Source organism: Miniopterus natalensis, chromosome 1 (assembly GCF_054644295.1).
Source record: "Miniopterus natalensis isolate mMinNat1 chromosome 1, mMinNat1.hap1, whole genome shotgun sequence".
NCBI classification, from domain to species: Eukaryota; Metazoa; Chordata; class Mammalia; order Chiroptera; family Miniopteridae; genus Miniopterus; species Miniopterus natalensis.
The window spans coordinates 48,784,183-48,807,321 of NC_142081.1; the positions used below are offsets into that span (position 1 = coordinate 48,784,183).

General features: G+C 36.8%; 1 protein-coding gene across 1 annotated transcript in view; it reads left to right on the top strand.

Moving 5' to 3' along the window:
• Window positions 1-20,056, top strand: part of DNAAF4 (dynein axonemal assembly factor 4) — a 31,991-nt gene extending 11,935 nt beyond the window's left edge. The window contains exons 4-9 of the mRNA XM_087821342.1: window positions 4,369-4,600; window positions 7,932-8,077; window positions 9,838-9,947; window positions 15,251-15,404; window positions 16,681-16,786; window positions 18,851-20,056. Of these exons, the coding sequence (XP_087677468.1) occupies window positions 4,369-4,600; window positions 7,932-8,077; window positions 9,838-9,947; window positions 15,251-15,404; window positions 16,681-16,786; window positions 18,851-18,960 (858 nt within the window). The 3' untranslated portion in view covers window positions 18,961-20,056. The remainder of the gene's footprint in view (window positions 1-4,368; window positions 4,601-7,931; window positions 8,078-9,837; window positions 9,948-15,250; window positions 15,405-16,680; window positions 16,787-18,850) is intronic.
• The last annotated feature ends 3,083 nt before the right edge of the window (window positions 20,057-23,139 follow it).

A 23,139-nucleotide genomic window follows, 5' to 3' on the forward strand; every position in this document is an offset into this window, starting at 1 on the left:
GGTGCTCCAACCAGCTGAGCCACACCGACCAGGGCTCATCTTCATTTTTAAGGAATGGTTTTACTGTCGATAGAATTCGTGGTTTATAGTTTTTTTTCTTTTGGTGCTTTGAACATGTAATTTCACTGTCTTCTGTCCTCCATTGTTTCTAATGAGAAATCAGCCTTTAATTGTATAGTTGTTTCCTGTACAGGATGAGTCTTTTACCTCTTGCTGTTTTCAAGATCTCCTTCTTTGTGTTTAGCTTTTGTACTAATTTTGCACATCAGCTAAGTTGTAGCTAGGTGTATATCTTTACATTTATTTTACTTTGGATTTGTTGAACTTGGAGCTATAGATTAATATTTTCATCAAATTTGAGTTTTTACCAATTATTTTTTGAAATATTTTCAGTTGAAACTAGACATTTTAGTTAGTAGGTTATAGCATTTCTGGGCTCTGTTTTATTTATTTGATTTTTGTTTATTTATTCAGAATTGTTTTATTTTTAGTAACTTGCCTAGACTTTAATTGTGGAATCAGTCTAGTCTCCCTTGGATATACAGCTGCTGATGTCTGCTAAGTTTTTTAATTTGTATTTTTTAGACTGGCTTCCTTTCCCTGTGTCTGTATAGCTTAATTGTTAAGCTGGGCAGAGGTGGTAAAGGCTCCCACCCTTTGCCAATTAATCTATGTGTAGATTTGAGAATACCTTCAAAGTTGGAGCCAGTTCTCATGCCTACCTTGGCTTCATTTTATGCAAGGTTTCCTCAGATCTCCCCCACAAATACATAGCTTTCTCTTTAGTAGAGTTGTGTGGTGAATTTATCACAGACTTTCTATAGCTGCCTCATTTATGTGAATTTTCTGACTAGTTAGGCACTCACCCTAACCAGGACCTCAACCTCAGACCTCAACTGCAAGTTTTCCCTGCTCATTGCCAACCAAGTCTACTACTTTTATCCACCAAAGCCACAAGGTTTTGCTGCCCCACCCTGAAATGGGTCCACCCTTTTTGCCAACAAAGCTCTGGGTTTTTTTTGTTGTTGTTAGCTTCATGTTGGTAAAACTGCCAGTCTTGTTATTCTAGCTGAGAGCAACCTCAGGCAGGAGAGCGCCGCCTCCCACTGTTCTTACCTGTAACTTCAGCAGTTTTTCCAAAACAAGCACTTCTCAGTTTGCAAGCCACCTTTTGTTAATTTCCAGTGCATTGAAATGGTTGTTTTTGATAGATTTGTCCAGTTTTACACTTGATATTAGTGGGTGGGAATTGCCAGCCTCTTCATACCTCTGTAAAACCAGCACATTTTCTTTTGCGGATGAATTTTATATTTATTTATCAAGCTCTCTGAGAAGTCCTCTTGGTATTTTGATTAGATTTACATTGACTTTAGAAATTCATTTGCAGAATGTATTTACAATAACAAGATTTCCCCCTAGGAACATGGCATTTATCTCCATTTCTTCAGACTTGCTCATATTTTGTTAAGCTTATTCTTAGCCTTTTAAAGGTTTTTCTGGCAGTTACTAATGATAGACTTTTTCCACTGTATTTTTCTAATCATTTATTGCCAGTTTGTAGGTAAGTTAGTTTGTTTTTATGAGTTTGTAGACTGCCTTGCTGAACTTAGCTTTTGGCTGTAATAGTTTGTCAGTTTGTTATTTTGGTTCTTTTAGGTAGTTACCATATTATTTGCAAATAATGACAGTTCTGTCTCCTTATAATCAATATTTATATTTCTTATTTTAAAAATTCTGTTGTATAGGTTACCTCCAAGAAAAGAGTAACACTGTAAGCACACTGGCCTTTGTGGCTTGGCTGGAGGTATCTCCAGTGCCTCTCCAGGCCATTGGGCATTGTGGGTCCTGTCAGCAAGCTACATTTCCCTGTTATTCTTAGTATCCGCCGATATTTTGACATGTACTGAGGTCATGTTGTGTTTCTCTTTAGATTTCCTAATAACATAAATAAGAAACACCCTATTTGATCAAGATGTATTATAATTTTAATATTTTTCTCAGTTCAGTTAGCTAATGTTTTATTTATGATTTTTGCATATAACTTATAAGTAAGATTGGTTTATAGAGAACATTGCCTTGATAAACCATTCATTCCAAATTAAAAGAAATATAGACTCTCCTTTCTTCAGGAATTGCTCACTACTCTATTAGTTAAAGTTGCTGTCTGAGTAAACTCATATCCCATACTTTATGGCAGCCTTTTTTGAGCGGTACCAAGCACTTAAAATTCAGTTTCTTCATGTGTGACGATTGTTTTTCTAGCCTTCTGAGTTTTTCTGTTACTAAACACTCCTCCTTTATGTGGTATGTTCCCATATTTGTTTTTAAATAAAAGAACTTCAACGTTTGTCTGTCTCTGTTTCTCTTTGATATACATAAGCTCTCTTTTCCTTTTATCATAAGCTGTGTGGTATTACCTTCCTCAGGTTTTTCTCTTCTAGTTCCTCTGTCATGTGCTCTGTGAAGCTCTTCTTGGTCCCTCCCCTTCCACATGACTCCCTAAAGAGTTAGATTTTTTTTTTTTTTGCCTCTAAGTTAGCTTATTACAAATTATACATATATTTCCCTTAACTACTTCTTGGCTATAATAACAGAACTTTCCCATTACTTTTGATTATAAGAATAGTCTCATTTTTGGTAATTAAGACTGTCGTAGCATTTTTAAAAACTTTTAAAAATTCACTTACTGTGAGGGGTGAGGGTGTTCTGACTTTTCACATACTTTTCCCCTCTTCCATGTGTTGGGGAAGAGAGGGAGGAAAGGAAGAGAGGCAAACATATCATTAACCGGGCGAAGCTGGCCTCAGACTAGCACAGCACCGCTGGTCGCTGGTCGTCACACCCTGTTGTCGGGCAGTAAAGCTGGCTCAAAGCCACACCAGATTCTTCCCGGCCCAAGCTCTTGGCAGCTCTCTGAACCTAGAACACGAAATAATCAGCATCTCTTGTGCTTAGTTTAGGCCTTAGGGACAATTCTGGGACTACAGGAAACTCCTGTCCAGTAATCTGTGACATTTATTTTAAAGTCAGTGTTGCACAGTTCAACAGGAAAGTAACCAGTCTTCCAAAAGAGGGTATTAAGTCAGCAGGTGTTACAGAACACACCTGCAGGATAGTTCTCATTCAGGGAATGTTAATTCTTTACCCTAAAATAATTCACCCTCCAAAAGCTCAGTCTCAGCATGCCATGCTATTGCTGTGCCACATGTATTATTTAAATGTATATTAATTTACATTTAAATTAGTGAAACAAAGTTAAAATTCAGTTTCTCAAGCACACTGGTCATATTTTCAGGGCTTGATTAGCCACTCACGGTCTTGCTGTGATGTGGATGACATGGGGGGGGGGGGGAGGGGGAGAATCTCTTCTCTAGGGGGCAGAGGTACAAATATTTTTATTTTTATTTTTATTTTTTTAATCAATATATTTTTATTGATTTTTAGAGCAAGAGGAAGGGAGAGAGTAAGAGAAAGAGAGGGAATGAGAGAGAAACATCAATAGGTTGCCTCCTGTATGTGCCCCAACTGGGGGACCGAATTTGCAACCGCTTGGTGTGTGGACAGTGCTCCAACCAACCGAGCCACCGGGCCAGGGCAAGATGAGAATATTTTTATTACCATAGGAAAGTCAGATACATAGAGTCAATCATATACACCAATCAGTTACTCTATTTCAGAGTGTTTTTGCCCATATGAGGGAAGCTGGTGAAAGGGAGAAAGTTAGCGTTCCCCTGTGCCATTTACTGCTTTCAAACTTATCTGATACTTAGCTTTGCACATGGAAGTTTCACATAACAGCTATGGCAAATGTAGTTGGCAGTGGGGCTCAAAGTTCAAACATTTTCACCCACCAGAGGCAAACTCCTTAGTTCATTCTTCCTATTTTTCTCCTAAATATTCCCTCATTACTCAAGTGAAGGTTGGCACAGCTTCAGTCCTAAAACAAGGTAAGACTGGGATAAGTAGTAAGCAAATGTGTGTGTGTGTGTTTAGGTTTTGGGACAAGTAACTTGACTTTTAGCAAAAAAAATATTTTTTTACCAAGCCCTTTGATATCATCTAATTGAATGCCTACCCACATTTTACATATAAGTAAACTGAAGCTAGAAAAGCGATTGCCTAATAGCATATCAGTAGTTAATGGTAAGTCTGAACTAAAACCTGTGTTTCATGGCAGCCCAATCCTTGGGCATATTGCTAAATCATTTACCACTCCCATTTTAATTCTTTATTTACTACTAATTATTGCTACAGATACAATGACAACAGTTTAGAGGGAAGGATAATTAAATATTATAATGAATTTATTACTTTTTAAATGTTTCTTTTTTATATGTCTTAAAATTTTGGTAATTATAATTTTTACAGATTGAAGAAGAAGAGAGGGAAAAAATAGAACGTATGAAAGAAAATGAACGGATAAAAGCAACTAAAGAATTGGAAGCCTGGAAAAAATGCCAAAGAAAAGCTGAAGAACAAAAAAGAATTCAGAGAGAAGAGAAGTTACATCAACAAGAAAAGCAAATAGGAGAAGAGAGGAAAAAATTAAAACATAGAAATCTTCCTAGAAATTCAGCATCTAGAAATCTTGCCACAAATGGTAGGGTGATTAGTATTTTCTGGGAAAGTGAGTCCTGGTGGAGTATATAGGCTGCTTTTGTTGTCGTTGTTATCAGTTTACAACCTTAGGTCATTATTTTGGCATATCGAGAATAAGTATTGCAATACAGAGACTAAGGTGAAAGATTTACTTTTTTCTTCTCGGAAGTAGTGAAATTTTTATAATGAAATGAGCAAGAATTCGGTGTTTTTACTTGTGTGAGTCCTTTTGAAACTTACATAGGCATTGTTAAATACATATTTAACTCACTTCCAAAAGGTCTTGGAATGGAATGTCAATGCCAGGAACATTCATTTATTCCTTTAGAGATAAGAAACTAGGAATTTTATTAAAAGACTTTTTCCTCACATGATTCAGGAAGATGAGTACTGCTAAGCAAACTTAATCTTAAGCAAACAAGGGTTCTTTTGAACTTTCATCCTGATGTGTTTAAAAATAGTTAAAAGAACATATTTCTTTATTGAAAGCTAAGAGTTTGATTTTACCTCATTTTAGAATATTAAACTTTGTTTTGTGTATAACAAAATGTGATTTTCACTACAAAATTTTGTAGTGAAAATCACTTACATAATAGTAATAACATTTATTGGTGATCACTCCATGCCAGGTGACGTTTTTGGATGTACCACTCAGTCTTCACAACAATACTTTGTGATAAGTGCTGCTATTCTTATAATAGAGGAAATAAATGTTCAGAAAGAATAAACAAATACTCAATAAGTAAGCCTGTGGAATGTGAACCCAGATCTGTCTGCATCTGAAACCTATGCTCTTTCTACTTGGCTAATTACTACTTTAACAGTGAGGTCTAGCATATTGAGAAGTCATTTGGAGTGAATATTAAGCAGTAACCATTACTGAATTTATATATTTTATTGTGGTTTAATATTGACATGTAAGTTAACTACCACAATACCTCCTTCTTTAATGAAATTTTAACAAAATATTTATACCAACTGTAGTATATGGAACATTTCCTTCTGTACTTCAAATACTGCCAAACAAATTGGATATCTTCAAATACTTACGGAACCCAAAAACACTTTTATAGTTAAGAAGTACCCTCAAGATCTTGATCGTGCTGATATTTACACAGTTTAATTCAATTTACTAATATTTTATAAATGATTTTTATGTTTATCTTCATATTGAGATTCACTTGCATTTTTAAAAAAATTTTATTGGTTGATTTTTAGAGAGAGAGAGGAAGGGAGAGAGAGAGAAACATCAATTTTTGCTGTTCCACTTATTTATGCACTCATTGGTTGTTCCTTGTATGTGCCCTGACCAGGGACTGAACCCACAACCTTGGTGTCTCAGGACGACTCTCTGACTGAGTTACCTGACCAGGGCAGATTCACTTACATTTTTTCCTTCCTCGTACTGTCCTTGTCCAGATTTGATACCAAATTACGCCCTGTACATTATGGAGCTTTTCTTCTTCTGTTCCTTGAAGCAGTTTGGTTACATATGAAATATCTGTTGCCTAAAGGTTTAGTAAAACTACTAATACTGTGTAGGTGTAGGTTGCTTATGGAAGTGCGTTTAGTTTCTATAATAGTTACTGGTTATTCAGACTTTGTTTTTTTCAGGTCAATTTTGGTAATTTGTTTTCTAGGAAATTATGCGTATTATCTTTTCAAATTTATTGGCATAAAGTTCCTCTTATTGCTTATCTCTACTCTATAATGATATCATTTCTTTATACCGAATACTATTTTATTCATTCTTGATCAACTATCATAAACTTTGCAAATTTTCTTAGTCTATTCAAAAAAGTATGTTTTGGTTATGCTGATCCTTTCTGTTGTTTCCTTTTTTTTCTAATCCCTTAATTCCTGTGTTTGCTTCCATTCTGCTTCTTTTTTGGGGTTTTCTGTTCTTTGTCCAACTTGTCTTCATTAATTTTTTGAATCTTTTAATACATGCATTTGAAATTCTTTTTTCTTTTAATTACTATATGTTAATACATTCACCAAGTCTTGATATCTTGTGTTTTGTTGTCATTTAGTTACAAATACTTTGTAACCCATCATGATTTTTTTCTTTGGCCCTTGAATTATTAGGGAGATTTTTTTTTTTTAGTTTCCAAATATATGTAATTATCAGTATAATAGTCTGAAGTTATATACTTAATTTTTACTTTTTATTCTATTTTTATTCTCTTGTATTAACATTTAAAATCTTATTCACAACATTTTTTCATGTGTTCTCCTCTGTTTTTAAAAACCCACTTGGTGCCCTAGCTGGTTTGGCTCAGTGGTTAGAGCGTTGGCCCTCGGACTGAAGGGTCCCAGGTTCGATTCTGGCCAAGGGCACGTACCACGTTTGCAGGCTCAATCCCTGCCCTGGTTGGGGTGCATGCGGAAGGCATCAAATTGATGTCTCTCTCTCTCCCTTCCACTCTATGAAAAGCAATGGAAAAAATATCGTTGGATATTTTTAATCCTCAAATGAGGATTAAAATAATAATAATAAAAAGAAGAGAATCTCTTTAAAAAAAACCCCAGCATTTGGCTTTCATCGCTGGTCCGAGGTGGGTGCTGCAGTTGGCATTGTTTTTGCTTAGATTTACCTGTAAGATGATGCTCCATAAGTGGTATACGTTACTTCTGTTCACATTCTGTCTTCACAGGTTTCGCACATAACCACACCTGATCTTAAGGGAGGCTGGATGATGTAGATTCCAGCCCAGCACAGTCACGTGCCAGGCTCAGAACTCAAATCCTGTTACTAAAGGAAGATGGGAGAATGGCTAGGAAGATAGTCTCAACCACAGGCATCTGTAGAAAATTTTTGCCATAGATTGATTTATCCTCTTACATCGGCTTAACAATCATTATATCTACCTGTATAAAAATGTATAGTTTTTCATTATTACTCTTTCCATGTCCTCATTAGCTCTCTCTGATGGCTGAAAAGCTTTTCTACCACCCAAAGGAGGCCTATAGAAGATATTGCTGTCGGAGCTTAAGGAAATAGAGGTGGTGTTGGCAGTGATGGCTCTGCCTCGGTGCCCTCCTCTAGAGCTGATGCAGTTGCCTGAGTGCCCAGCCCTAAAGTGAATGTGAATGAGACATTGCGTGGTTTACCAAAGAGAACCCCAGAAAAGTAGCTGGGGTCATTGATTAAAGAACAGATAATTAGCTGCCATACTTTCAATGATGGATTTTATATTCCTTCTTGCAGAAAGTATCTTTGGTTTATTCGTGTAGGATTTTAGAAGTAGCTTTGATGGGTAATTTATTTTAAAGTTAGCTTGACTATTAACTAGAAAATGAGAAATAACTAACTAATATTGTTTTTCAAGGGGGAATCTCAGGAAATATATTTTCTGAGAAGTTAAAGGAAGACAGTATTCCTGCTCCTCGCTCTGTTGGCAGTATTCAGATCAACTTCACCCCTCGAGTATTCCCAACAGCTCTCCGGGAATCACGAGTAGCAGAAGAGGAGGAGGTGGGTATACTTGCTGTTACAATGACCACAACGAGAATGCTTTATTTATTCATTTATTTATTTATTTTTATATGTCTGTATTGATTTCAGAGAGAGGAAAGGAGAAGGAGGGAGAGATAGAAACATCAATGATGCGAGAGTCACTGATTGGCTGCCGCCTGTACTCCCCGCACCGGGGGTTGAACTCGCAACCCAGGCACGTGCCCTGACTGGGGATCGAATCCCGATCTCCCAGATCCTAGGTGGATGCTCAGCTGCTGAGCCACGCCAGCTGGGGAAAAAATGTTTTATTTTTTATTTCATCTGAAACAAATTCTAGGTCTGAATTTTTTAAGTATTTATTAAACTAAAGGTATTACTTCATGAATGAATTTTAGTATTTCCTTATGAGAAAAATATATTTTGCAGGATTACTTTTTTGGCTCCTTAATGCTGTTGAGAGAACACTGATTTAATATGCAGTAGTGTTGCTTATTCCAGGAGATAAACTGTTGCATGTGCCATTTATTTGGTCAGTTCCATCATTTTCTATAATAGATTTGTAAAGTTTGGATCAGTATGTGTTGTGGTAAGAACAGATATGGAAATTTATTATTAATATATTATTACAATTATTAATATCAGATATTCTAATGTGTGATGCTTTGGAATTAATATCTTTCATTCATTTATAAGTTCCTGAGCTTTGAGATTTTAAATATTGTATCTTTAGCTATATAAGCACCAACAACTGCATTTCTTTAAGGTAAGGTGTGAACTGATATGACTCTCAATTGAAAAGTTGTGGAAATAATTGAAGATACTTAAGACATAATGACAATTTATAAATATTGACATTTTTCTTTTTGTTAAACAATGTATTTTATATTTTATTACTTTATATTATATTGTAAAATATTACAACTATAAAATATTTTTTTCAATATAGAAAATAAAAATATAAACAAGAAAAGAAATAATACGCACATGAATTCCCAAATTTGGATGAAATTTAGACTAGAAATTTTTATTTTTATTTATTTATTTTAAATATATCTTTATTGATTTCAGAGAGAAAGGAAGAGGGAGAGAGAGATAGAAACATCAATGATGAGAGTATCATTGATTGGCTGCCTCCTGCACACCCCCCACTGGGAATCGAGCCCACAACCTGCAACCCGCAACCCGGCATGTGTCCTGACCGGGAATCGAACCATGATCTCTTGGATCCTAGGCCGACGCTCAACCGCTGAGCCATACCCGGCCAGGCTAGAAAATTTTATATATTTGATCTTAATCAGCTAGTAAAGTTAAAAAAAATTTTTTTTAATGTATAAAAACTAGAAGTTCAAAATCACCTTCTTCAAGTACTATATTAGTCTGCTTGAGCTGCTATAACAAAATACCATAGATTGGACATGGCTTAAACAACAGTCATTTATTTCGCCGTTCCAGAGGCTGGGAAGTCCAAGATCAGGGTGCTGGGGTGGGGGTGGGGGGTAGGGGGGAATATACACTTTAGTCTCTTCTTCTTCTATAAGGACACTAATCCTATCATGCAGGCCCTACACTCATGACCTCATCTGAACCTAATTTACCTTTCAATGACTCTACCTCCAGATATCATCACAGTGGTGGTTATGACTTTAATATATGAATTTTAGGGGACACAAATATTCACGCCATAAAAAATAGTATTTCTGTCTAATGTAGGAAGATGGGAAATCTGAAAGTGACTGTTAATAACAATAAGACCTTTGTGTCCTTCATTCTCTTTTCAGTGGCTACACAAACAAGCAGAGGCACGAAGAGCAATGAATACTGATATTCCTGAACTTAGTGATTTAAAAGAAGAAGAAAAGAACCCAGAATGGCTGAAAGATAAAGGAAAGTAAGTTGTTTGAACTCTGGCCATGAAATTGATAATAAACTTGTGTAGACATTAGTTGTTCTCACATTTCCCAGATATCTTGACATATATGTTTATGTGGGTGTTTTTTGGGAAGAGATAATACAAATAAATTAGGTAGGCAGGCCCGGCCAGGTGTGGCTCAGCAGTTGAACATGGACCTAGGATCCAGAAGATCGAGGTTCGATTACCGGTCAGGGCACATGCCCGAGTTTCGGGCTCCATCCCCAGTGGAGGGCGTGCAGGGGGCAGCCGATCAATGACTCTCTCATCATTGATGTTTCTATCTCTCTCCCTCTCCCCTTCTCTCTCTGAAATCAATAAAGATATATTTAAAAAACAAATTAGGTAGGCAGGGCCTCCATATTAAAAAGTCAAATCAGCCCTAGCCAGTTTTGCTCAGTGATTAGAGCGTCAGCCCACAGACTGAAGGGTCCCGGGTTTGATTCCGGCCAAGGGCACGTGCCCCAGTTGTAGGCTCGTCCTGGCCCTGGTTGGAGCATGTGTGGGAGGCAACCAATCATTGTGTCTCTCTCACATTGGTGTCTCTCTCTCTCCCTTCCACTCTCTCTGAAAAGCAATGGGAAAAATATCCTCGGGTGAGGATTAAAATAAATAAATAAATTTTAAGAATGAGGAGAGATGGAAAAAAACTTAGTAACTGTTGACACCCAGAGAAACAGAGCAAAGTACAGTTAATCATAAGGCCAAGTGCAAACTGATTAAAGGAGAGGTAAGAATTGTTAGAGAGAAACGCATGCTCTCTAGCAGAGCTGATTCAGAAGCAGTGTTTTGAATTTAAGCCAAAGGATGACATGCTTTCATCTCCAGAGGCTGTTTCTGTTTTTCGTTTGTTTGTTTTTTAATCCTCTCTCGAGGATATTTTTCCATTGCTTTTTTCAGAGAGAGTGAAAGGGGAGGAGAGAGGGGGAGAGAGAGAAAAAGAGAGAGAGAAACATGGATGTGAGAGAGACACATTGATTGGTTGCCTTCCGCTTGAGCACCAACCAGGGCTGGGGATTGAGCCTGCAATGGAGATACATGCCCTTGGCTGGAATTGAATCCGGGACCCTTCAGTCTGAGGGCTTACGCTTTAACCACTGAGAAACTGGCTAGGGCCAGAGGCTGTGTTTTATGGTTGCCTTCTGTATATACATACATAGGCAAAAAAGTCCAGCTGTCCTTTCTGTGCTACCCTTTCAGAAAAGGGTACTTGTGGGCACACCTTTAAAAGAGCAATAGCTGAAGAAACTGTTTAGGGGATTGTAAGAACTCAAAAAGAAGCACGTAGAAAAAGCCACAGAATGTTTTCCTTTTCTTTACCTAGCCTTCCACTGCTATGTCTTAGTTTTAAATGTCAAATCTACCTTTCAGGAAAATACATAATCTTAAGTAATTTTATTTGCTTACGAAAGCATTTTTACCTTTCCCAATTAACATTATGTACATTTTTACTGAGAATGTCTCACATAAAACAGAGCCTAGGTAATCTTATATGATGTTATTTGAAGCTTTATGTAACTCAGAATCTAAATAACTTTAATTGCTACCCTTCCAGACACTTGTAATCATATAAGGTAGATGGACCATTGTTCTGTCCTACTGACATTACTCCATGTGTGATATTTAACATAAGATTTTTTGGACTAACCCTGTCTTAACCCCAGACTTCAAGTCCCTTTTCCCCCACACTAGAACCACTAGAACCCTTAGAACCCATCTGTGTAATTCACCCTCTACAGCAAATTCTAACGTTCGGTAGGAGAGAATTAAGGATAGATATAATTCTACAGTTTAGCACCCACCATCATGGTACTGCTGCTAATAAGATCGCCTGTCCTAGTTCTAGTGTCTGAATTTTCTTTTTATTCTCTTGGCCAACTGCTCGATTTTGTAGCCTCCAGTCCTTTTAGGAGTGAGTCTCTGCTTTGCTTTTGCTTTTCCTCTTGCCACTTAGGTTAATTCTGCTTCTGAACCCCAACTTTGTATGTAGCAGCCTGCTATTTGCTGACAGACTAACCCAGTCCCAACTTGTCTGAATTTCTATATGATTGCAGTTTCTGAATTTTCTGTAGATGGATTCTATTTTCCTTTTCTGCATGTCCTTTTACTTCATGTTGTGCTTTTTGAAAATTAAATTTATTGGGGTATCATTGATTAATAACATTGTATAATTTTCAGGTGTACAACATTATAATTCAACATCTGTATACTCTATTGTGTGCTCAAAAACCAAAGTCTAGCTTCCCTCCTATTGGACTTTTTGATGCCGGTTGTTGACCACCTGTTACCATCTTCTCCCAACACAACATACAGTGCTATTTGCCAAATTGAATTTCTTTGTAATACTTTGGTTTGGGTCCATGCCCTGGCAAGAACTGTAAGAGGTTAGCTACCATAGTTTTATGGGTGCTGGCAGAAGACAGGAGACTCATGGGTCAGAGACAAAGGACTTTATTATTCAAGGTACAGGAAGCCGTGTGAGCTTCATTTATGTTGGTCCTCTTTGCCCCTCACGTTCCACAGGGCCAATGCCCAGGTGAGCCCAGGTGGATGCTATACACACAGTAGGTCTGCACGACAGCTGAGAAGGCTGAGCTTAAGGAACACAGTTTTTTTAATAAGATTGTAAGCAAACCTGTCCAACCTTTGCCTCTTAAGGAGATACTGTTTTATTATACTGAGCAACAAGCAAATCTGCTCTTTGCCCCAGAGGGAGACACTGTCTTTGTCTTTCAGGGTTGTGTGCTATACAGACATCTTTGAAAAGATATTCCCAAACAGAATCTGCCAGTGGATCTGACATAAGACATGCGAGAGATCCATGGAGAGCTGTCTCCCAACAGCCCCCCTTGTATCCACCTACTTTTAGTACAGATCTGCCAAATCTGCCTTGCTTTGATGCATTTTAAAAACTGTTTATGGAGTTAAGACAGTTTTCTTATGCTGCTGCCTTTTTCCTGACTTAAAGAAATGTAGATGCCATATTCTAAGATGACTTCTTTGACGTAATTATAATTTTGTTCAGTTGGTTGTTTGTATGCATTTTACAGCCCATAATATTGTGTTGCAATGCATCTATTATGGCCTGACTTGTCATTTTGTTTAATATGCAGTATCCTTTTTCTCCTTCCACCCTGAATGCTAAATTGTAGTGGTTGATGTGCCTTAAGGCACACTGATGTCAGCTTTAGAAGCTCTTGGGATACCCAAGAATGTTTTATACCCAAACAAGATGCTGAAGGAGACACAGACTTTCAAAGTCCTATGAGGGACAAGGGGGTGCTCTAGTTCCTATTGCCCACAAAACCAAGCTATTCTGGCTTCTGTTGGAATGTGTTGCTCCCTGATCCCATTCCAGGTTCTAAGCCCCACTACTTAAGATTTTTCCTCTTTTCTGCTCCTTTCTTTACTTCCCTCTACTTTGCTTCTTTCTTAACACTCCTGTCTCTTGTTGCTTCTCCCACACTCAACTCTTATAAAGAATATTTGACCCTTTTGGCCATTGCCAGTTACAATGTTTTCTTTCTTTACAAAGGCAAACCAATCAGTCATCATAAAAATGAGAGTAGTTTGCAATTGTCCGTGTCTCTAGAATAAAATAAGTGCTCAATATGTGTTAAATGAATGGGTACTTTTGCGTAATTCTTTTCACTAGCATTGCCTTATTTGGAGTGTATGGGTAGACTTAATGGTTATTGGTTTCTCTGTTTAAATTTGGTGTTCAAAGGTTACCGTCTTTTAAACAGGTTTAATTTTTTCCCTTTTTCTTTTGAAATTTGGCTATTTTTGAGTTCAGATCATTTTGGTTGTTTGTAGTGTATTTAGCTTTAAAGAATGTAATGTTCATATGGACTTATATTTTAATATATATAAACATTAAAAAGTTTAATACTTCATATTTCTTGTTATCATGCATCCTACAGTGATTCTCTTCATGCCATTCATTGTAGTTCTTCCTTCCTTAGAACCTGGGAGAATTTTTGTGATAAAACTGTTGCGTTATAAAACTGAAAACTTATAAATGGGACTGTCCCCCAATTTATATTAATATAAGGTTTGTTTAGACATATAGACCAATGGAATAGATAGCCCAGAAGTAACCCTCACATACATATGGTCAAATGGTTTTCTAAAAGGGTGCTAAGACCATTCAGTGGAGAAAGGACAGTCTTTTCAACAAATGGTGTTTGAAAAACTGGAGATCCACATGCAAAAGAATGAAGTTCGACCCTTACCTAATATCATATACAAAAATTAACTCAAAATGGATAAAAAAATCCTAAACATAATTCCCACAGAATTTGCTTTTTTAGTTTGTGCGAGTTAATTTAAACTTGAGTCAGACTTAGGTTGGATGTCACAGTGATGTCATTGTACCTTTTATTCAGGATTTACTGGCTGTTTTTATGGGCCCGCTGCTGATGTCATCATGTTGAATATTCTAGAACTGTCAAGTATGCACGATTGACTGGAAATGAATATAAAGTGTTATTTATGTGGCACTTTTATACTTGGCAGAGTATTTTCTGTTTTCCTTATGTTTATTCATTTTTCAAAATTCTGGGAATTGTACATGAAAAACAAAAAAGAAAACATTTAAAATAAATTCTTTAATTATGCACATCTGTTTATTTTAAGAGAATTTTGGAAGATTTGAATTGAAAGAGTATATATGTTAGGATGCTTTTGTTTGCAGGTAACCAAGAAAACCCAATTTAAACTACATTTACGTGAAAGGAATTTGTTGGCTAATATAACTAAAAGCTAAAAGTGTATTGTATTTTAGGTAAAGCTTGATCCAGCAGCTTAACGGTATCACTGAGGACTGAGTTTCTTTCTGCCCTTTTATTCTTTTTCGTAGCTTCATTCTAGTCTGGCTCTCCCTATGGCGTTAAAAACGCTCAGCAACAATTTGGGTTGTGTGCTTTCTTTTGTATCCGGCAGGGGGAGTTTTCCAATTTTTCAGTCTCTAACCTGGGAAACAAAGTCACAGGCTTCCTCCTGAGTAGACCAGTTTGGGTCGTAAGCCCATCCCTGGGCCCATCTCTGTAGCAGGGAGGGTGGAATAGCGTCCTGGCTTAAACTGCTGATGCCTGCCCGTGGGCGTGGAGGTGAGGTCACGCCAATTCCACGCTGATGTGTGTGGAGTCGGAGTAGCCTATGACCCCATTGGACAGAAAATAGGAAAGGAGGAAGCCATCCCCTTTGCCAGCTTCCTTTAGATATTATTTGTGTTTCTGTTTCAATGTTATATTTTTTTCTTTTTGTTTTTGTCTCATTAGCAAACTGTTTGCAACAGAAAACTATTTGGCAGCTATTAATGCATACAACTTAGCCATAAAACTAAATAATAAGATTCCACTGTTGTATCTGAATCGGGCTGCTTGCCATCTAAAATTAAAAAACTTGCACAAGGCCATTGAAGATTCTTCTAAGGTATATATATCTGCTTATTTATATATGGTACTTTAAAATTGTTATTGGTTTAAATGATGCCCTTACCTTTTATGTGTCAAATTTAAGTAATTGAGGATTATTTAAATAATAAAGGATTTTAAGAATCATCTTGCTTATTACATCTTTTTTTCTGGAAAAGCATAAAGATTTTTTCTTTTTTTGCATGGACAAGGAACTGGTGTTTCTTGAGACTTCAAGTTCGATTAGAAATCCCCTATCAATGGCTACTAAATTGCCTTGGTATGTCAGTTGAAATTCATACAGAAATGAGTAAATTGTTCTCAGTTGGTGCTCACCCTTTTTCTTATTAAAATTTTGCACATATGATGCACAGTAGAAGGAAGAGCACTTGGTGTCACTACCACTTGCACAAAGGCCATCTCAATAATTGTGTTCCCATTTTGAGAGTAACTTAGAATATCCTAATTTTCACTACTAATATCATCTCATTTTCTTAAACTGCTAGTTTTTTTTTTTCTTTTTCTCATATCAGAGTAACTTGTTTTAAGGGAAAATCACATGCAAAATCTCTTTTGTGGCTCCTTGAGATTGAGGATATGGAAGGAAACAACCAAGTCCTTATACTTTGATCTCATTAAGCTATTGAACATCTAACAATATTTTTTCTATCTAGTTTTCCTTTAACTAGTACAATTTTCTGCATACAAAAATATTTATTGAGCCCGGCTGGCATGGCTCAGCATTTGAGCGTCAACCTATGATCCAGGAGATCAAGGTTCGATTACCTGTCAGGGCACATGCCCGGGTTTCGGGCTTGATCCCTGGTGGGGGGGCGTGTGGGAGGCGGCTGATCAATGACCCTCTCATAATTGATGCTTCTATCTCTCTCTCCCTTCTCCCTTCCTCTCTCTGAAATCAGTAAAACCATACTTAAAAATTATATATTTATTGAATAAATGAATAAACGGAGTCATTTAATTTGAACATAAAAAAACCACAAATGCTATTTAATCATTCTTGTTAGTAAAGGTAAAGCTTTAGAGATTTCAAATGATAAACCAAATCATAACTCTGGGAGAGAGGGTATGAATCTCATGTAGAAACAATTGAACAATTCCTTAAATTGTTCAACTAAATGTATGTATTTAATAAATTTCTGTGCTAGCTAAGCCACAAGTTTAGGTGGGTGAGGGTTTGAGGCTTGTTTTAAAGTTAAAGTTTTTACCATGTTTTTGTTCAGGTTTAAATTAGAAAGTTATGTCTTTTCATTATTATTATATATTTTTTTTGTAAGGCACTAGAATTATTGACACCACCTGTTGCAGACAATGCTCATGCAAGAATGAAGGCACATGTACGACGCGGAACAGCATTCTGTCAATTAGAATTGTATGTAGAAGGTAAGATGATAGAAATGTTTTAAGTTTCAAATTATACTCTGAAAAAATATCTTTGGGGTTATTTAAGATCATGACTTTTTAGGACTCCATTATTTTGTATTTTTATCACTTAATTTATTCTTTGTTAATTTACCTGACAAAAATGATTTTGAAATATTTAAAAAATTGATTATTGTAGAAGCGAGTCAGAACAAGATGTGAACAAGTTTAGATCTAGGAAATGCTGTGGTATCAATTTTCCATGAAAAGATGTGTGATAAAGGATATAAATGAGTCACTTAAGATGTAATGGAAATTTTAAAATGAGCTTCTTTGGTCACACACACACATGTGCTCAGAAATAGCTGATCTACCACAATGTGTGATTGTTGCTTATATTTGTAACACTGTACTAAGGTTTGTAACTAAGCCCCATGTGTATAGAAGCCATGCGCTTATTTGTTATTGTTTTACATTTTTATTTTTTTATTTTTAAAAATAAACCTTTATTGATTTCAGAGAGAGGAAGGGAGAGGGAGAGAGAGAAACATCAATGATGAGAGTCATTGATCGGCTGCCTCCTGCACACCCCCAACTGGGAACTGAGCCCGCAACCCGGGCATGTGCCCCGGCCGGTAATTGAACCCGGATCTCCTGGATCAGAGGTTGATGTTCAACTGCTGAGCCACGCCCGGCCGGGCTGTTTTACATTTTAAATATATTTAGGGACTATATGCAGTTAGCCACTCATGTTGCCCCAAAGGCAAAATATTGTAGAGTAGCCAGAGTTTTATCTTCAGCGCTCCTTTTCCCATACTGCCCTCCCAGATGCCTATTTAGCTTCCCTTCATTCAAGGCCTAATAGACTCTAGCCTTTAAAAGTTTTATTATTTCTGACTTTATTTTTAAACTTGTTTCTGCCATTTTTAGGGAATTTTCTAACCAAAGCATCTAAATTAGGTTTATATGCCCCATTCTTTTTTTAGTGTCTTATCTAGCTTCCTGAGAATAAAAAAATCAAGACAGGAATGATACATTGTAAAATTATCTTTACAAATTATAATAGCATCAGACTTTTTTGAGCAAAGATGAGAAAATGAAGGGTTGGAGAAATTAAGTGATTTGCCTGAAGTGGCATGGCAAATCAATAGCACTTAGAACTTGTTTCCTTCCTCCCAAAGAAATTCTTCCCACTGCTTTCTTGGTAAAGATTTAGATTCAGTTATATATTTTTACCAACCTATCCACAATGCTTTCTTTCTTAACCAATAAAGTATGGATTGAGTCTACCAAAATTATTTTTTAAAATCTAGAATTTCTAAATAAGATGCTATTTATTACTTTTTGTTTTTACACCTTCCACCTGAGGATTTTTTTTTTAATTGATTTGAGAGAGAGAGAAGCAGCATCATTGTGAGAGAAAATCATTGATCAGTTGCCTCTCATACAGGCCGGGACCAGGGATCGAACCTTCAACCTAGGTATGTGCCCTGACTGGGAATTAAACCCAAAACCTTTGGGTGCATGGGACAACATTCCAACCAACTGGGCCATCTCGCCAGGGCTCTTTTTTTTTTTTTTTTTTTTAATTGATTTTTGAGTTAGAGATAGAGAGAGATTGATTTGTTGTTCCCATTGGTTCTTTTATGTGCCCTGACCAGGGATCAAACCCAAGACCTTGGCTTATTGGGATGATGCTCTAACCAACTGAGCTACCCAGCCAGGGCCCATTTATTACTTTTTCATTGAGGTGATAAAAATGTCCTTTCATTATATGAGTTTTATTGACTCTGTTCCTGCCTTAATGAATTTAAGGTCTTAGCTTATTTGTTCTTGAATTTAAAATAACTGCTTCTTCTGACTCCTGAATAAACTCATTATAATTATTTCCGAAATCACTGAGAATTTTCTGTAGTACATTAGAGATACTACCATGTGTGTGAAGATGTGAATTGAATTAAAGCCTGGTACTGGTCCTGAACCATGTTCTTGGTGGTTATTTTTATTTAAAAAAAATAATGTCTAGATAACACAAGTAAGTATTTATGAAATATTTTATTGATCATTATTGCTATATAAATATAGGCCTACAGGATTATGAAGCTGCACTTAAGATTGATCCATCCAACAAAATTGTACAAAATGATGCTGAGAAGATTCGGAATATAATTCAAGGAACAGAACTAAAATCTTAATGACTACTAGAAGCAACTAGGTATTATAATGGGTTTTGTTTAAAGGTTTTCCAAAATAACTGGAGGCATTGGGAATCTCTGTGCATAATATGGCTAATTGTGCAGATCACTTTATTTTAGTGCTCTAGTTCTGTAGAGGGAAAAATATAAATCTATAGTAATATGTTTGAGTTGGTTTCTGATTAAGTAAATCAAAATAAGAATAATCTATTTTATCTCTTTGCCTCTTTATATTAATATATAATTAAATTATATATTTTTGTTAGTGAATTCAGCTTGTCCTTATAACTAATAAAATATTTGTTGGTGTGATGATTACCAGGACACTTACTGATTCATTTTTAACAAGATAGAATTTTAAAATTAGAGATTGTGTTTATGAAGTATTTTTGTCTGTATTAAATATGCTATTTAATTGTCTGAACAGTTGACCTTGGTATAATCAGTACTGGCGTTTTCACATAGTTTCCAAGTGTACAGAACCTTTTTTTTTCTTTAATATGTCACCACCACCTGTTGTTTGAGGTTAGATCATTCCAACATAGTAAAACAGCTGTTTGGAAAACCTTAATTTCAACTTCAAACACTGTCTGGTGAAGATAAGTTTTCGAGTACCTTCGAGTACACCAGGGGGAAAAAAAGGACAGCAAGAGGTAAAATGTTAGCTTAGAATGTTATGTTATTGGCATTGGATTGCACCATTTGTGTTGTATCAGTGTGATGATGCAAGCATTAAGCAAACACAGTACAGCTTCCCTTTTGCAGACAGTAGTAGTCACAATTGTCTGATTATATTTAGATGATTTTTAGGAAAACAAAACTGGGAAACGTTTTTATAATATTTGATCATCTGATGTCATTCAAGTGGATTATGAAACAGCCTTGTTCTTGTTTGTTTTTTTCAACACAAGAATATCCTGGCTCAGCAACCTTGAAACTTTTACTTCTATAAAGCAACTTTCGATAACTTCTGCAGCAGTCCTGTCCAGTTATCAGAACTTCTGATGTGGCAGGATTGTTTTTTCTTATAATCAACCCTGGTTTGTTCATTTACTTGTTTTTATTTTTAAAAATAAATGTAAGCAAAATAAAGGTAGGTATTCTTGTGTGTCAAATACCAGTTTGATATTCAAAATTTGTTAGCCAACCTAGTTTTTCCTCAGGCTCTTCCTATTACCATCCCAATCAGAAAAGATTGCCCATTAGCTTGGAGGAGGTAGAAGGGAAAGTCTTCAATAGTTATTATATTTTTAAATTTAAAACAACTCTTATTTATTGATTTTAGGAGAGAGAGAGAGAAACGTCAATTTGTGGTTCCACTTATTTATGCGTTCATTGGCTGATTCTTGTATGGGCCCTGACGGGATTGAACACTCAACTTTGGTTTACTGGGATGACACTCTCACCAACTGAGCTAAGGGCCATTATTTATTAATATTTTTAACTCTCTCCTCTAAGTCTTAGTTTAAATGCAACAGGTACTCATTTGTATTCATGAAATATTTGACCTCTATTAAGCAATCTCCTATGGTTTCCAAGGGACTTTTGCTTTATATGGACGTGGTGGGTGGTAGAGCTAAAATATTCCTACAGACACTCCGATTTCCTTTATGATTAAAAGCATGCCTCCCAAATAATAGCCTATGATTAAAAGATAAGAAAAAATTGTTATGGTAGTCCTTTGTTTTTTAATTTTTTTATTTTAATTATTTAAATATATATTTATTGATTTCAGAGAGAAGAAAGGAGAGGGAGAGAGAGAGAAACATCAATGATGAGAGAATCATTGATCGAGCCCGCTACCCCGGCATGTGCCCTGACTGGGAATTGAACCCTGCTCACCTGGATCCCAGGTCAATGCTCAACCACTGAGCCATACCTGGCCACGCATCCTTTTTTTTTTTTTTTTAATATGCCAGTTACTTGATTGAAATTAATTCAAAATACCAAGTGGATAATAAACTAAATGTAGCCTTTACATAAATGTAAACTGGAGAGAATCTTTAACCCCCCACTATTGTGTGATGACCATACATACATAGTGTACACTTGTTTGTCTTTTTCAAATACAGCAAAAGTTTATTTAGAAATTCACAGAGGTTGAAGAAGTGAGCCATGAAGGAAGTGAGCCAGCTGGGCTATGTGGGCTGAGAAAACAAGTTACAGAGGCAAAAGAAGGGCCCTTGGAGCTTAGGAGAGAGAAAACTAAGATACAAGTCTAAAGGAAGGAGGTGTGGGCAGACTGAGAGAGACAGAGAGAGAGGGAGAGAGGGACACACACACCATAGCGTACACATTTATTAAAGGAAGCTTTGCAACAAATTTGGTTATGAACAAATACCAAAACTATATAAAAGTATTGCATGCAAAGTAAAGATCACTAGTTAGCCCATTTTTATAATGGATGCTTTACAGGAATAGGAAAGAATTTTGTTTTTAAATATATCTTTATTGATTTCAGAGAGAAGAAGGGAGAGAGAGATAGAAACATCAATGATGAGAGAGTCGTCATTGATCAGCTGCCTCCTGCACACCCCTGACTGGGAATCGAACCTGCAACCCAGGCATGTGCCCTGACCAGGAATCAAACCCAGATCTCCTGCATTAAAGGTTGATGCTCAGCTGCTGAGCCACGCCCAGCTGGGCAGGAAATAATTTGATTATTGTTATACTAGATAGCTCAGAGGAGCTTGTTTAGAGTTTGGTCAAAGAGAGAGCACTTGTCGCTAGCAAGTGTGGAGGAGGAAGGAACTTTTCTCTAGCCTCATGGTCCTTTGGGCTGGTCTAATAATCAAATAGTCATGACACAAATTAGCAAGAGAAAAATAACCAAATTTAATACATATGTATGGATGAGAACCCTGCATACATGAGACAGTCAGAGACCCCACATGCAGGAGCAGTTCAGAGATAGAAAGGGGGGTTGAGGTATATAAGACATCCTTGAGGGCTTCAAAGGGCCAGTGTAAGATGATCAGAGCAGATGTTTAGTAACTAGAAGTTTGCCCTGCCCCATAGATAGGTCAAAAGGGGTTATTTCTAACAATCTCTTATTATGGGCAAGGCCCCTCCTTCAAGTTCTTCCAGGTAGTTGAGGGGCAGAAGTTTCTTTTGAGAACAAGGCTAAAGTTGCCTTTAGCTTAAAGTAATCAGCATACTACAGAGCTACATATTGGGGTGACTCCTTCTGAACCCCCACAACGAACCTCCCCCATATGGGAAATAAGAGCAAACGATTTTTATTCCCCTATATGGGGGAAAGGTTAGTAGGTGATCTCCCAAGAAGCCTGACAACAGGGTTTCATTACCTTACTGAATTGATCTAGCTCAGTCTCACTCCCAGACAGACTCATCAAGAACACCCTGGAGAGCCAACCCATTTCCAGGGGTCAGATTCACATTAACCAAGCTCAGGAGAAAACAAAACAGAAAATTTTTAAGTACATATTAAAGAAACATTACTCTGTAGTTGTCTTCAGCTACATTTTCCCTTTAGCACTGGTGACTATAGCTCGGCAGTTCTCAAGATATGGTCCCATCGGAATACAAATATGCTCTATTACAATCCTCTCTTTAAAAAAATAACCTTTGGCCCCATATCTGCTTCCAGCTATCACCCCATTTCTCTGTTCAGTACAGCAAAACTGCTCAAAAGTAGTTTTTACTTCTTCCATTGTTTCTTACACTGACTCCAGTAGTTTTCCTCTCTACCACCTCACTGACATGCTTGCTGTTGAGATGAGCAGTTACCTCCCTGTTGCCTCATCAGAACCTCAGGTCTCAGTTCACGTGTTATCTCCCAAATAATTTTATACAGCTGGAGCATTCCTTCTTTTGTGTGTGTACATTGTGTTTGCCCCCTTGCTCTCTTTCGTGTGCTCTCTCTCTCCCGTTTGAAATAGATTCTTCACTTGGCTTCGGGGCATCGCCGTCTAATTCCTCCTACTTCACTAATCGCTCCTGTTGATCTTACTTGCTTATCCCATTCACCCCAAATATTATTCACTGAAAGTGAGACAGGCTGGTAAGCCAGGACAAGCGGGATGGGGAAACTGAGACAGGTAAACATCAGTTTGCAGCCATCTAGGAAATCCTATCTTCTGTAAACCCAGGACACTTAAAGAGTAAATGGTTTGCACTTCTCCCCCCCAACCAGAGGGCTTGAATCACCCTAATCAG